This window comes from Odocoileus virginianus, chromosome 11, assembly GCF_023699985.2.
Source record: "Odocoileus virginianus isolate 20LAN1187 ecotype Illinois chromosome 11, Ovbor_1.2, whole genome shotgun sequence".
Classification (NCBI taxonomy): Eukaryota; Metazoa; Chordata; class Mammalia; order Artiodactyla; family Cervidae; genus Odocoileus; species Odocoileus virginianus.
Genome location: NC_069684.1, coordinates 4,103,855 through 4,121,045, shown reverse-complemented (window position 1 = coordinate 4,121,045; position 17,191 = coordinate 4,103,855). Strand labels below are relative to the sequence as shown.

The 17,191-nt window shown below is 41.2% G+C and overlaps 1 protein-coding gene across 3 annotated transcripts in view; it reads right to left on the bottom strand.

The window, feature by feature from the left end:
- DENND1B (DENN domain containing 1B) overlaps nucleotides 1-17,191 on the bottom strand; it is a 261,115-nt gene that overhangs the window by 172,807 nt on the left and 71,117 nt on the right. For all 3 annotated transcript variants that reach the window (XM_070473840.1, XM_070473842.1, XM_070473841.1), the window contains exon 3: nucleotides 11,340-11,383. In XM_070473840.1, coding sequence (XP_070329941.1) covers nucleotides 11,340-11,383 — 44 coding nt within the window. The remainder of the gene's footprint in view (nucleotides 1-11,339; nucleotides 11,384-17,191) is intronic.

Sequence of the window (17,191 nt, the reverse complement as noted above, 5' to 3'; positions counted from 1 at the left end):
ATGGCACATTGCTTAAGGTTACAAAAGATGTAAATATTCAACTGAATTGTATCATTATTCTGGCAAGCTTTATTTCAATAGTAACTATAGTTTGTAATATATCTGCTGAAACAGCTTCAAAACTCATGAGGAAACCAAAACATTAAACTGATATTGAGTTAGTTAGTAAATAGTCATTATACTCTACATTGTATTAAAGGGCTTCCCAGGTGACTCAGTAGTAAAGAATCCACCTGCCAATACAGGAGTTGCACAGACGAGGGTTGGATCCCTGGGTCGGGAAGATCCCCGGAGGAGGAGATGGCGACCCACTCCAGTATTCTTGCCTGGAGAATCTCACGGGCAGAGGAGCCTGGTGGGCTACAGTCTACAGGGTTGCAAAGAGTCAGACACGACTGATCATACACAAAAATAATGTATTAAAACCCTAGATCATTCCTAAAATACCAAAAACACTGATCGCTAAGCATATTCAAGTCTATATACTTCTCATTTCTGTGTGCTGTGAGAAGGCTTCACCTTTGGGTCACATCAATGACTGTGTTCACTTTGGCCACCACACCGCGAGGCAGAAGGGAGGTGTAAGGCTACAGAAAGGGTGCCATGGACACCGAGTCTGGCGGCCTGTGAAGACGCTTGTGCAGGACACCAGGGGCTCAGTTACCCATGCCCCCCTCCACCAAGGGCTTGCTTTCTCATTTTCTGTAAAACAGAAGTTACCTGTTCAGGTTAAAAGTTGTAATTACTATGAGTGGTTAAGACTACACGACGAACAATAGTGTCAGATAAATACAACCGTGGATATGTTTCTGTTTTCAAATAATAGTTTTATCCTAAGCAGTGATTCTTGGGTTTTTTTAATTTTTTACCTCTATATTCTTGGGACTTAATGAGGACTGTGAGGAGCTAGTGTTTATGTGATAACTGCTGAAATGTAATATATTAGAAAGTAAAACTGGTAAATTTTTAAAAGACAAGTGGCTTCATTTGATGACAGCAATCATGGATGCACTGCATGTTAATACACAACACAAATGTGATGGTTATAAAGACAATAATGAAATTGGTTTGACCTTGCAGATCTCTGAGATGTGTCTTTTAAGCATCAGTTTGTTCTTGAATGGACGGAGCACAATGAATAAAGCTTAAAATGCTTGGTAATTCCTGACTCTAGAAGGAAGCTATGAAAATTGTTACAGTTCACTCAGTTTTGATGGGCTTGCTTCCCTGGATTACTGATTCACCGTCTGCCTACACCACTTAGCTCCATGTGCCTCTAGGACAGTCAAAACTCTGGGTCTCTGCAGAATAATACTCTGTGCTTGATACTGACTTTATTATGTCTTCTATTATTCTAGAGTGGGGAGGAGGGTAACAAAAGTTCCTCGCTTATGAAAGAGGAACATTCAATCCACATTCAATATAGACATTCAATCATATTACTGCCTATATTTACTTTTAAATATTTTATTGTCACTTTGATTAAACAGATAATCAAATGCTTGCTTCTTAGGCACCTCTGAACCCAATCGTAGTCAAATATCCAAATCTTTTAACAACTTTTTAAATTTTGCCTTCCCAAACTCAGATTCTGAATACAGAAAAAAATCAAAAACCTGCAGGATCTGTTTTATAACTAAAACTATCTGGGGGATGTCCTAGAGGCTCCCTGAAAATCACAAGGATGTGTACTCTTATAAAATGAGATGTTAGAAGTAATTTGGCTTGCCTGATATATTATTATCATAAGGGTGGTTTAATAGAATTATTATTATACAAAAAGCTGGCCAATCAAAGAGACCCTTCACCTGCTCTACGTTAAATCTGTACATGTGAATTTTATGAGCATGAAATCTCTCAGAAATCACATGCTCTATGGTAACTTTCTAGAGACATGCCAACACTCTTGCTCTCTGGAATATATTTTACTCTCCAGGAAAACAAGGGTCAAATCTCTTATGAAACAGTTCTGCTGAATTCTCCTACACTCATCAGACTCCCAGCAGTGCTTTTCCCAGTGATATGCTGCAACAATAATGAAATATTACAAGATCTAGTTTCAGTTGTTATTTAGAATGTTCACCTGGACATAACCTTCCTTCTCTACTTTAAATCCCTTGACTCTTCTAAGCCAGTGGTTCCCAGCTAGATATGCACCTAACTTAACCTTGAAGTTGTATAAAAATGTGTTTGTCTGAGCCCTCCTTCAGATCCACTGCGTCTCTTTACTTGATGCTCTGAGTATACTCTTTCTATATTATGCCTCAGGATTACTGCATGCTACATTCTCAAGATCTTTCCTCTATAAAAATTCTGTTCACCCATTTTTACAAATCGGACAACTTGAACTGGCTCCTCAGAAAACAGGCTTACGCGTTGTTCTTACACACATTCTGTCCAAAACCTTTTTTTTGAATGGTTTTATTATCTTCATTGTCATACAGTAGAAACAAGCAAATTTCCTTTCCATGTTTTATTGTTACGATGAACCCTCAACAGGCATTTCACACTTGAGCATAATCATTAATAAATTAACCACAGCCCATTAAGTCTCTATTGTCCACAGGTGGTTTACTTTTGTTTCTGATACCCTGAAGACTGTTAGAAGCTACAGAATTTGTCTTCAACACAGGTCAGTCTCAGTCATCCCAGGTACCTCCAACCACTGACACTTCAAAGAACAGATTGATGGGTGCGGGTTTTTGAACTGACAACACTCGGGCCATTCCACTGGACTGAATCAGGATCTCCAAGACTCTTTTTAGTCAAGAAGCAGAACGTTTCATGAAACTGCTGAGTCGATATCCAGCAGAACAATAATTTACTGCATTGCACTGAATAAACTAATGCAGGAGATTTAATTGTTTGAAATATGTTTGATGCTGTTGCAAAATGTTATATTTTCTGGACATTTATATGGGAGCCCTTGCCTTCTTCCTAAGTTGTCTGTAACCCACAACCATTCTGTAAACTCTGCTGCTGTGAACAGAAATATAATTTTTAAATCACATCTAGTTCTCACTGATTCCTTACGTCCCTAAATTCAGAAACTCTTACCAGGTCCCTTTAATTTTCATGGCAATTCTGTTATCTGCATAAGTTTAATAAAAATCTGTCACTCATTTTACCCAGGATACAACTGGAAACACAGACTACACGACCAAGGCCATACTTAAAGTGCCTATTTGAGAAAATGCTTGTTGAGCCAGACACGTGAAGGCACTCTGAAGGAACAGAGGTCAGCTACACTCACGGAGGGGCCTCCTGGTGGCTCAGGCGGTGAAGAATCTGCCTGCAGTGCTGCAGCGTGGGTGCATGCTCAGGCGTGTCCGACTCTTGGAGACCCCGCGGACTCTGCAGCCCACCAGGCTCCTCTGTCCACAGAGGTTTCCAGGCAAGAATACTGAAGTGGGTGCCATTTCCCACTCCAGGGGGATCTTCCCAACCCAGGGATCGAGCCCACGTCCCTTGTGTCTCCTGCTCTGGCAGGCGGATTCTTTGCCACTGCACCACCTGGAAGCCCACTCCAGTATTCTTGCCTGGAAAACCCCACAAACAAAGGAGTCTAGCGGGCTACAGTCCACGGGGTCCCTACGACTGGGACATGACTGAGCGACTTTCACTTTCACTTTTTATGATTATACCCTCTATTAAAAATATTGTTTAATACTCGTCTCAGAAACCTCCGGCCTAACGGAGTAAACACAGAGGAGGGAGGTGACAGATCTAGTAAGTATCATGGGAAACACAAAATGCTGTGGGAACTCAGAGGAGGTGCATCCAATCCAGGCCAGTGACACAGAGGGCTCCTCGGAGGATGTGACCTCTGAGCCGAGACCAGAAACAGGCGAGGGGAGAGCGAGCAGGAGACGGGCATCTCAGGCCAAAGGCCTCCCACGTTCAAGGACAGAATGGAGGGGGATGGCTGGGGTTAACACATAAGAGAAACGAACGTCTGCTATGAAATGCAGACCACTGCCTTATTAGGTAAAGCGGGAGGCAGACAGAGCAAGAAGAGGCTTCAGGTGGGAACGGAGGCCCTGAGCAAGGGCTTGACCCTGGTGGGAGGGCCCGACTTCACCTTGAAGGTGACAGAGGGGAGAGCCGGGTTTAGCCAGCCCTCGGGTGAGCAGGCTCTGCAGTCTCACTGCCTTAGAATGGTGACTCCGCTACTTTCTAGCTATGTGCCTCCTGCCGTATCAGTTCTGCTTCCCCGTCTGTCAAGTGGGGACTGCCACAGCCCCTCAGGCTCACCGGGTATTATGAGGACAGGAAAGGCAGTTAGAAACCTGCCCAGCACGCTGCAAGGCCCAATGACAGTGTGCTGTCAGAACCAGGGACAGAAAAGGACCATCAAATAGTTAGCCCAGAAATCCCAATAGGGGACCGCAAATAGAGAGGGAACTTCAGGGGACTTTGGGGGACCCCTGAAAGTTTATGATCACTCAAGAAAGCAGGTTTGCTAAACCACAAAACCAAGCAGGCTAACTGAGCGAGAAAACCATGAACCAGAAGCATCAGACATGCTTCGAAACAATACAACAATGGTGGCGAGAGACCCACATCCTGCCCAGTGAGTTCAGGAAGCAATGACCCCTAGGGCGTGCTTTCTGCACACATAAAAAATAATGTATGGAAAGGTGACATTTCAAAGGAGAATATATTAAATAGGGACAAAAACAGAGGTGAAAAGAAGAGTTAGGAGGATATGAATTAAGGAAAGTAACTTAAAAGTAGTTAAGACAGATTTACAAGACATACAAGAGGCACAGCAATAGGATCTGATGACACATTGATTAGGGCAGCTGAGTGGGGAAACATAGGTCAAAAATTAATACAGAAAGTCCCTGGCTGGGGAAAGAGGCTTCAGTGGGAGCACTCGCCGGGATAAGACGCATAAGAACAATTTCTCCACATCAGGTAACGTGGTAAACACAGTGATAGAAAAATGACTGTGGGTGTGCTCGGTCGTTTCCAACTCTGTGGACTGTGACCGCCAGGCTCCTGTGTCCACAGGATTTTCCCAGGCAAGAATACTGGAGTGGATTGCCATTTCCTCCTCCAAGGGATCCTCTGACCCCGGGATGGAACCCACGTCTGCTGTGTCTCTCACATTGCAGGCAGATTCGCTATATCACTGAGCAACCAGGAAAGGCAAAGATGACCATGGAACACAAACAGGAGGAATGCTTTAATATATCACAGCAGATAAAACATCTATGCTGTATCATAAAGGAAGTACTTAAGAGAAATGGAAAAGGACATCTGAAACGTAAGCAGCAGCCCAGAATCAAAGGCCTAAAGTTTGTGTGCAAACAGGAAACTAAGTACTACAAGAGGGAAGAGTTAAAGGTGAACCAGAAATATGGCCTAGGGTCAGCGCCTCAAAATGTTACTTCTCCCATCTAAGAATCACGTAACTACACCCAGTGAGGTTTGTGTCGGCCATCACTAACAGGTTGCGGCTCCGTGGTCTTGGACTTCTGCTGGGAGCTGTCCTCAGCATCTCTCCCGTTACTGTTGGAAAGCAGTATCTGCCGCCACAAAATGTGTCTGTTTGGCAGGAGGATTTACGCGGGCTGGTTATTTTTTAAGAAATTGAGACTGAGGAAGTGGGCCTTGCTCCCTCCCCCATAACTGCCTAAAGGAATTTAGACAGAGGGCCTGCTCCCAGAATAGAACCATCACCAGAGATCTCTGTGAACACGGGCCAGGTGCGGGGCTGGGGTCGGGAGTGGGAACTAGGCTAGAGACCAGAGTCACTCCGTGTCCACAGCTCTCTGCAGGCCCAGCAGACATCTGTGCGCCAGACACCTGCTTTTCCGTCTCCACGGGAATTGCTTTCCTCCCCTCCAAGTTCACAGACCACTACCCCAGACATCCTCTCCTGTCTTTAGCTGAACATGGTGCTTGAGGAGAAGGCTTCAGCTATTCCGGCAAGTTTCCAGTTCTCCTGGGTCTCTCCCATAAGTTGTTGTTTAGTTGCTAAGTCATGTCCCACTCTTTTGCGACCCCCTGGACTGAAGCCCGCCAGGCCCCTGTCCACGGGATTCTCCAGGCAAGAACACTGGAGTGGGTTGCCAGTTCCTCCTCCAGGGGATCTTCCCCACCCAGGAACTGAACCCGCGTCTCCTGCGTTGGCAGGCGGGTTCTTTACCACTGAGCCTCCAGGGCAGCCCCTCGACCATGAGTATATGTTATTAAACTTCTGTTTGCTTGTTGCCTATTCATCTGTTTGATGTCAGTTTAATTCTAAGACCAACCCGAAGAGTCTAGAAGGGCAGAGGAAAAATTTCTTCCTGAAGGTCTATAAAGCAGCAAAATTCTCAAACTAGTTATCGAACTAGAAAAACAACATTCTACATAAAGCAGTTCTATCTGGTCCTCATCATAACTTAATAAACATTCATGGCCTTATAATATAATAATAAAACTCCTGGCTCCCATTTATGGAGTGTTTTCCATGTGCCAGATACTATGCTTCATAGACTTCATTCTTATCCTCATTTTGTTAGATCAGTAGAATCAGCCCTATTTTGCAAATGAGGAATTAAGAGAGATAAAAACTCTTGCCAAAAGCAATACTTCATACAATCTGTCAGTACAAAGCCATGACTCAAACACAGACCTGAGTCCAGCACGTGTGAGATTTGATTTCTGACCATTCTCTAAAGGTATACTTCACTCACAAAGACTGACTCCTCTTACTCAAGAGATATAGACCAACCATGGCCTTACAAGACCAATGGTACATGAAAACAGCAGAGATGTAGAAACATGAGCCACGAAAATGACAAGCAGAAAGTATGGGTGAAAAGTCAAGTACTGTGAAAAATAGCATCAAGCTATTAAGTGTAAATGTGAACAACGGTAATATAAGAGCAATGGAGAGCTCAGCTTGGCAGCAGCAAAAACAGACAAAATTACCCATTTCATCCAGAAGTGGTGAGCATCTCCGGAATTTAATAGGAGACGCTGCTATCACCTACAGCAGGCAGGGCAGCATTTCTTCTGCATCCATCTTCTCAGCCACAGGCCTCAATGCATTTGCAAGACATAAAACTGACATCGACTAAATCTGTCTGTAAATCCTCTAATTCATTCACACCTTTTCATCTCCTACAGGTGCACAACTCCATTTTTTCCCCTCCACTTGCATGGAAGATAATTCAACATTCCTTCAAGTGCCAAAATGCAACTCCACCTCTCATTACTCTTCTCTACCCCATGCAGCCCAGAACACCTCTGAATTCAGGCTCCCTACTTCACACCTGCAAAAACTTAATAAACAGAAGCCTGAACTAAAGAGAGCGGGGTGACCAGAAGGGGGAGCTCTCAGGCCCTAACAGAGCCCAACAGGAAGAAGATCGGCTCCGCTTCCCTCCAGCGAGGACTCGGCCAACGAAAAGCCACAGTCTCTCGGTCTCCACGGCCCTGCCCTCCCCACTTCCTGTCTCTCTTCTATAAAAGACTTCTTCTTCACCTGCCCTGTGGGACTTGCAGAGGGCTCAAGCTGCAGACCTCAAGATGCAACCCTCTGCGGATCCCAAGGAAACCCACCTTTGCTGTAGAAACATCTGGGAGTCAATTTACTTCCGGGTCAACACATTCTTCCTCTTTTTCATTCCTATCATAACCAGCTCTTTCAGATCCCAGTTACTCCTCAGCTAGTCTCCTGCAAAGTCACTTACTTCCTTGCCTCCAGTTTCTCCCACCACCAATCCATACTGAAATCTTTTACAAAGTAATGTTCCTAACGTACTTGTTTTGTTATACCAACTCTCCTTAAGTTCGTTGGAAGGACCACCTCTTTAGCAAGGCCTTTACTTGTTGCCGAGACCCAGCCCAATTTATGTTTGTAGTTTCATCTCCCCCTCTCCTTACACAAAATTCTCCACTGTAAAAAATAAAACAACAACAACTAAAATCAAATCAATTACAGCTCCTCCTGAAGTGTGATTTGGGTTGTCCCATTGTTTCATCCATTGCCAAAAGAAGGAAACCAAATCAAAATTGGTTTATTATTTTCCATATAAGAAACAAAGGCCTATGATGGATCAACAGCTCCATGAGGTAGAATTAAAGGAGTAAATGAATTGATATTACTTCCATGGATTAAAAAACATACTGCTTTCCAATTATAAAGATACTGGGGGATAGGGGACTTTATATACTAAACTTTTTTTTTCACTTGGGTCAGCATTCCAAGCAGAAATAATAATATACCTTACTTGCTAATAGCACATGCTTCTGAGTTAGACAAACCTGCCCTCAAGTCTTAGCTCTGCCTCTTGTAAGCAGTGTGTGATCAGGCCAGTTTCTTACTTAAGTCTCAGTTTCAGGTCTGATACTATCTCCTAACAGTACTGGAAGGATATGAAGATAAAATCAATTACGCACACAAGCTCCTAGCACAGTGCCTAGTACACGGTAAGAGCTAAACAAAGAGTTTTTTTTTAAAGCATTTTTCTTACTGAAGCATCTCAGATCCAGTGAAAAAGCTATCTGGGAAGAAGGAGATAACTCACATGTGAAACCAGGAAAAGATAAAAACAATGAGAAATACAGGGTGCTGTGTGCTGTGCTAAGTCACTTTTGTCCTGTCTGACTCTTGTTAACCTATGGATTGTAGCCCACCAGGCTCCTCTGTCCACGGGACTCTCCAGGCAACAATCCTGGAGGGGGCTGCCTTGCCCTTCTCCAGGGAGTCTTCCTGGCCCAGGGATCGAAACCATGTCTCTTACGTCTCCTGCACTGGTGGGCAGGTTCTTTACCACTAGCACCACGGGTCATCTGCAGTATTCAGAATATTCTCCAAAAAGCATACAACAAAACCATTCTTCACAGCCCGTGGCTGGATTCCCAAACGAAGTGTGGTTTCTTTAGCTATAAGGTGAAGTAGTTAGACAAAATACTATCTAAAGCTCCTTTCAAAAAGTCTACAAGAACTGCTATGTCCTGAAATCCTGGGGATTATGAATGCTCATCAACTTTACGTGGTCAAATGCATCTGTGTTTCACTAAGTATGTGAGGGCTGAGGGATTATTAACGTTCCCCTGACCTCACAAATGTGGGAAACAAAGCAACAACTAAGACATTCCTATCACCAGTTTATCAGTCACAAAGAGGAACAGCGACAGTCTGCCTCGCTGCAGAATTTACTGTAGCTGAACTCGACAAGCACACCATCACTTATGTGAACCCAAAGTGAGGAGCCTTCAGATGCCCTAGGAATTCTCAGGGGCAGTTTAAGAGTTAGAAATTACAAGGAAATAAGAATCTGGACAGGAGGTGAGACCAGAGAGAGCTAGAAAGAGCAAGAGAGAAACACAATTTTACAACAGTAAGATGAGTCAGCAAGGCTCTAACCTAACTTCTCATTGCGGTGGTTTAGTCACTGTCGTGTCTGATTCTTGTGACCCCACGGACAACAGCCCGCCAGGTTCCTCTGTACATGGGATTCTCCAGGCAAGAACACTGGAGTCGGTTGCCATTTCCTTCTCCAGGGATCTTCCCCACCCAGGAATTGAACCCAGGTCTCCTGCATAGCTAAGACAAACCTAGACAGCATATTAAAAAGCAGACCTTTGCCAACAAAGGCAAAGGCAAAGCTTTGGTCTTTCCAGTGGTCATATATGGATGTAAGAGTTGGACTATGAAGAAAGCTGAGCACCGAAGAACCGATGCTTTTGAACTGTGGTGTTGGAGAAGACTCTTGAGAGTCCCTTGTACTGCAAGGAGATCCAACCAATCCATCCTAAAGGAAATCAGTTCTGATTATTCACTGGAAGTAGTGATGCTGAAGCTGAAACTCCAATAGTTTGGCCACCTGATGCAAAGAACTAACTCATTTGAAAGGACCCTGATGCTGGGAAAGATTAAAGGCAGGAGGAGAAGGGGACGACAGAGGATGAGATGGTTGGATGGCATCACCAACTCAATGGACATGAGTTTGAGCAAGCTCCAGGAACTGGTGATGGGCAGGAAAGCCTGGCGTGCTGCAGTCCATGGGGTCACAAAAAGTCAGACACAACTGAGCAACTGAACTGAACTGAACTCCTGCATTAAAGGCAGATCCAAGGGAAGTAACTTCCCATTACTGAGGAACAAACCCAATGAAGCCTCATGTGTACAAAGCCTGTCTTCACTGTACGGACTCACATACCTAAAATACTTATAAGTCTATTCTTTCTCCAAAAGGCTAAAGACAAATTAAAAGCACATACTCTCTTATTATGTGAAACAACAGTCAATCTAACTAGTATTTAATATGCTCATTTAACTCACTTTTTCAGCAAAATTTCCTAATCTTAGATACTGATTTTCACATTATAAATTATTCTTCCACATCAAAATCACATGTCTGCATATTTCCGAATGAACTGCTTTAAAATGAAAGCTTTTATCAGCTTTCGTTTTTGTAAATTATGAGATTACTATCTGTGAACTTAACTTATGCTTAAGCTTATAGTGTTACAATTTCATAATTTTAACAATGACAAAACTGTTTCACCCCATTTCTTTGCAGACAAAAAAAAAAAAAAAAGGAACCTGCTCATCAGATTTCCAGAAAGAGTAGTTTTTTGTGTAAAAATGTAAATGTGTATGGTTACCCATGTAATTCACTTCAAAATGATAAATCCATAATATAAACTATAAGGATTTCTTAATTTACACACATCATGTCAAAATAATTCATAGTTTTGGTCACGATAAATAGTTAAGGAACTAGAGAAGATTACACTTAAAATACAAATACAGTAAATTCATTTTGAAGTCTCCTGGTTTTTTTAAGAAAATAAAGCTACAAATAAGAATTATTTTAAAATAAGGAAATACCAGTTCAACTTACATACATAAATGACCCCAATATTACTGTAACAAGGATAGAAATGACCTCTTACTTGCAGCAGTTACCACTTCTTGCTGCCGTGCTTACAGGGCTAAGAAAGAGCTAAGTAGCACCCTCTCATTTTACTGACAGAAGGGTGTTCCTCAAAGAACCGTACCATCAGGTCTTTCTGATGGGGAAATGCTTAAGTGTTTCTAAACATATTTTCCACAGATACATTAAAAGACTGTAAAAACACGTGGAAACTGAACATTCACTTCCTATTAGCTTCAAGACGGGCCTCTTCATCACCCATCTTGCTGGCAACTTCCAAACATTTTGCAGATACTTTGCATACATGGCTTTTTATTCTTAGAGCTGACCAAGAGAAAATACTTATAGTAATTCATACGCAGCAGCACCTTCAGTACCAATAATAGTAGTAACAGCAGTAATAATCATCAATACTCAATTTTAAATGCTTTTTAAAAATTATGTGGTTCCAACCTGGTCTGCAAAGTCCTCTGGGAACTTCCACAGCACCTCCGGATCTGTAAACGATAGACAGAGGGCGTTACACGGAGAAAACAACGCAGCCACGGCAACAGTCTAGTTCAAATAGTCTTAAGACTGTCAAAGCTACTTCTTAAAAATAACTTAAATTTTTTTCTTTAAATAGTTACAATCAATGAGGTTCAAAATTAAATGTTTTGATAGTTTAAGGGTTTTGATGACCTTTAGAACATGACTAATAAAATGAATAATATGGTCAAATTATTACAAATCAAAAGCAACTCATTTTTCATTTATACACCTTGGACATTAAGATTCTAAAATATAAATTTTCAGATTTAACTCCACTTAATATACTGGTTTTAATTTGAAAAACATATAAATGTGGCAAATATATAATTAAATATATTACAGCCCACAGAAACTAGATGAAAATACATCACCTTAAATTTCCACTTAAAATGTTAAATAGGCATTTTCCCAAAGAGGACATGCTAACAGACGCATGAAAAGGTGCTCAACAGCGTGAATCAGAGAAATGCAAACTAAAACTACAATGAGATATCATCTCACACCTGTCAGAATGGCCATCATCAAAAAGAAAAGAACAAATGTTGGCGAGGATGTGGAGAAACGGGAATTGCCCTACACTACTGACAGGAATGTAAATTGGCATAGCCACTATGAAAACAGCACAGAGGTTGCTCAGAAAACTAAAAGCAGAGCTACCAGTCATCTAGCAATTCCACTCCTGGGAATACACCCCCAAAAAGCCAAAGACACTAATGTGAAAGATACATGAACCCCAGTGTTCACAGGAGCACTATTTACAACTGCCAGGATACAGACGCAACCTAACTTCCATCAACAGATGACTGGGTAAGTAAGATGTGGCGTGTATGTACACACACACACGTTAACACACGTGCACACAATGTAATACTACTCAGCCAGAAAAGAATGAAATTCTGCCATCTGCAGCAACATGAATGACCTTGGAGGGTACTATGCCAAGTAAAATAAGTCAGACAGAGAAAGACAAATACTGTATGATATCACTGTTATGTGGACTCTAAAAAATGAAACTAATGAATGCAACAAAAAAGAAACAGACTCAGATGCACAGAACAAATGAGTGGTTACCAGTGAGAGGGGCAAAGGGGAGGGCGAGATAGACACGTGGCAGTAAGAGACACAAACTATCATATCCAAAATAAACAGGCTGCAAGGATGTACCATACAACACGGGGAATGTTGCCAGGTGCTCTGTGGTAACTATAAACGGAATGTAACCTTTAAAATTGTGACCCACTGTGCTGAACACCGATAACTTAAATTTACTGTGTAACAACTATACTGTGTGTGTGTATTAATTGCTCAGTTGCGTCCAACTCTTTGCGACACCACAGACTATAGCTCTCCAGGCTCCTTCTCCGGTATATCAACTATAATTTAATTTTTAAAAAATGAAAAATAAGGTAAAATAAATAAAATAAAATCTCAAAAATGTATAAACACTGTAATAATGTTTGTTTTATACCAAGTTTCACTTTTGAAATCTTGTATTTGCAACTCTATAAGTCAGTTTTTAAAATAATAGATAAGTCGGTAGGTATAAGTCATCAAGCTTATTTAAAATACAATTGACATTTTGAGACATTTTAGAGAGATTTTTCTATTATATTCAGTTATTCATATATAAAAATCAATGTTTTATAAATATTCCCACTGATTTTTCATTTTCATTATCTCTTCACAATATTTCTCTTCTACTTTGTATAATAAAAAGAAGTCACTTTAATTATCATTAATAAATATTTTGGTTACATATTTTTTAATTATGTCGAAAACACACTTTTGACTACTGCAAATGTACTTAAAAGTACAATGGATTAATACTACTTCTGAAAAACCCTTTGAAAGCCCAATGTAAGTAGCAACCACCAACACACAGGATTTGAATTCCACTCCAGGTAAAAGGCTTACTGGATCAAAGGTATCACTTGATGTACCCAGTCACTGAAAAATTACAGTTCAATCCCATTATTTTCACTATACTATATTGCTTTTCAAAAAATACAGTCCAATGATGCATATTTTGAGTTTTTAATCCCAAAACTCAAAAGATACCTGGCAACATTTTCAGCATGAGCTGGCTTCCCTTGCTGTATTACTTATTAAGATCAAAAGATTTTTTTCAAATATTTGAACTTTAAAAAAGCCTGCTTTCTACAATTAACCTTTTTATTTATTAAGGAATAAAAATTACTACATAGGTTAACATAAAAATCACTTAAAAAACTTACATAAGAATGATTCATTACAAATTTATGGAGCTAATATTAAATGATTACGCCTTCATGTAAAACAAAACATATACTTTTTAAAATGATTATAACACATTGTTGCTCAGTTGTGTCTGACACTTTGCAACCCCATGGACTGTAGCTTGCCAGGCTCCTCAGTCCATGAAATTCTCTAAGCAAGAACACTGGAGTCAGTTGCCATTTCCTTCTCCAGGAGATCTTGCCGACAGAGGGATCAAAGCTGTATCTCTTCGATTTCCTGCTTTGGCAGGTAGGTTCTTTACCACTAGCACCACCTGGGAAGCCCATGACATGTAGAAATCACCTAAAAATTCTTAGATCTTAATGTCCTGTGGAAATTATTCTGGAAAACATTTATATATGCAAGCGTATGTACATGTGTGTGTGTTTATGTGGCTGTTTTATCAAAACTATTAGGATTTGAATCTCATAAAAAAGTGTATGATGGATTCTTCATGAAATATTAAACAAAAGTTATTATCTTGATAAATTAACACAATAACTGATGCCCCTATTAAAAAGTCATCATGCAGAAATGTAGAATAGCCCCTTCTTATAAATAACAGAGTTAGAGAGTTTCAATGTGAGTATTTTCAATATCTCTTCTGTTTCTAGTTATCATTTGATAAGGGTGAAAGAGAAGAATGAAAAAGCTGGCTTAAAATCCAATATTCAAAAAACTAAGATCATACCATCCAGTCCCATCATTTCATGGCAAATAAAAGGGGAAATGAAGCACAAGCTGGAATCAAGATTGCCAGGAGAAATATCAGTAACCTTAGATATGCAGATGACACCACCCTATGGCAGAAAGTGAGGAAGAACTAAAGAGTCTCTTGAGGAGAGTGAAAAAGTTGGCTTAAACCTCGACATTCAGAAAACTAAGATCATGGCATCTGGTCCCATCACTTCATGGCAAATAGATGGGTAAACAATGGAAACAGTGAAAGACTTTATTTTCCTGGGTTCCAAAATCACTGCAGATGGTGACTGCAGCCATGAAATTAAAAGACACTTGCTTCTTGGAAGAAAAGCTATGACCAACCTAGAGAGCACGTTATAAAGCAGAGACATTACTTTACCGACAAAGGTCCATCTAGTCAAAGCTACAATTTTTCCAGTAGTCATGTATGGGTGTGAGAGTTGGACTATGAAGAAAGCTGAGCACCGAAGAATTGTTGCTTTTAACTGTGGTGCTGAAGAAGACTCCTGCGAGTCCCTTGGACTGCAAGGAGATCCAACCAGTCCGTCCTAAAGGAAATCAGTCCTGACTAGTCATTGGAAGCACTGATGCTGAAGCTAAAGCTCCAATACTTTGGCCACCTGATGTGAAGAACTGACTCACTGGAAAAGACCCTGATGCTGGGAAAGATTGAAGGCGGGAGGAGAAGGGGACCACAGAGGATGAGATGGTTGGATGGCATCAATGACTCGATGGACATGAGTTTGAGTGAGCTCCGGGAGTTGGTGATGGACAGGTAGGCCTGGCATGCTGGAGTCCATGGGGTCGCAAAGAGTAGGACACAACTTAGCGACTACACAACAACCACCACCATTTGACAGATTGCTTGCAATCTTAAGATTTAAGATTAAATCTTCAAACCAGGACATTCATCTTGTTGATCAGCCCTGACTGTCCACCCTGTTACCTGTGGCTTTTACCTAATTATGTTTTAGTCTGTCTCTTTTCTTCATCCCTTACTCACTACGTTGCTTAATTCTGTCCTGTCGTTTCACAGAAGACAAACAAGCGAATACATGAGAAAAGCATCCATCGGTTTAGTCACATAGTGGGAAATAACCTATTTCTTTTCTCTTCAGTCAGTTAGCATTACACTTCAGCACCCAAAAAGGTACTCTAGCCGCATGCCTGGGTCTCTGGAGTGGGTTCACTTAGTTTCTGCCTGTGTGGTTGGTTACGCTGCACCTGACGCATCTTGGCAGCAACGTCTCGCAAGTGCTGCAGGGAAAGAGACAAAGGATCTCTGCAGGCAGTAACAACCCAAGCTTCAAGTGGATGTGCAGAGACTGAAATTTTCTGTTCCCTGAAGATACCTTCCAGATACGAGATCTGATCTGGAAAAGTTAGGTCCCTCTTATGCTGATTTTGTGGCTGAGAGGATGGGAACGGCTGGCAGGTCCAGCGCTGCCCGTGACGCCTGGGACACTCTGTGTCTGTCTTCTCTCCAGGGTCCGCCTGCCACTCAGAGGAGACTCTGCAACTTAATTTAAAAAGAAACTGTTCCACCAACGATCCGGAAGCCAAGTAAACACCAAAGGAAGAACACACAACTTGGTTTTTACACAAACATAATTCATCTCTTATTTTAATAAAAGAATGTTACAGTGTAGTAAGAAAAATACACACATTTTTATTAAATCGGTAAATTTGGAAGAAGGGTGTTTACTGTGTTATTTGTGCATCACCACTGCAAGCATTCCTCCACACTCCTGAAGACTGAGGCTTTTTCTAATGCAAAGTGAGAAAAATGTAGTAAAGTTTTCCTTTACAACCAGACCTTTCACATTTTCTGGCCTAAAACTAAAAACCAAAATTAAAATAACTTAAAATATTGTGATCTGAATACACTATTTTTTTTAATGCAGAAGGAATGTTGATTTGTACAAATGAGTAACATTTACTTAATTCTGTGGAATTCATAGATGAATATTTTAAAACTGTGCATTTATAAACCATGGTTCAGAGACTATATACTTTTGAATAGGCAAAATATATTAGTGTTTTGCTTGATTATACCTTCAGTATTTATTCATCTACATGGTAAAGTCAAAACACTATGAGGAAACTGAAGCCAAAACAATGAGAAATGTGTCTTAATTATAAGGTTAGTTGATATCAGAGACCAGACAGTCTTTAGTTGAGATCTAAGGAGTAGCTACTTTAAGTAATTTCCATAATCAATACAATGCTCTGTCCCATTAAACTTAAGCCTGATTTACTTTATTCAAAGATCTATGCAATGCTAAAGAAATAGGAGATACCCCTGCCCCCCAAGGCCTTACAGCATACATGGAGAGGACATCACAGAGCCGTCTAGGGTTTTGGGCCAACAACGGATCCTGCAGAAATGCTTGAACTTGAAAACCACTGGTTTGATCATTTCAAAAAATGTTCCTAACAAAAGAATGGTGATGTCTCTTGAGTATAAGTGAGCCGGAATCGTTAACAGAAAATTATCCACCTATGGAGATACAACGGTGAACGAAACAAAACTGGTCTCTACAACATGTTGAAAAGGAGGGCACCTGGGATTCCCTGATGGCTGAGCGCGGTAAAGAATCCGCCTGCCGTGTATAAGATGCAGGAGGCACGGGTTCAAGCCCTGGGTTGGGAAGATCTCCTGAAGGAGGAAACAGCAACCCACTCCAGTATTCTCGCCTGGAGAGTTCCATAGACAGACAGGAGCCTGGCGGGCTATAGTCCATGGGGCCGCAAAGACTCGGACATGACTGGTCAAGCACGGTCTTGCCTAAACCTACAGGATTCCACATGACACG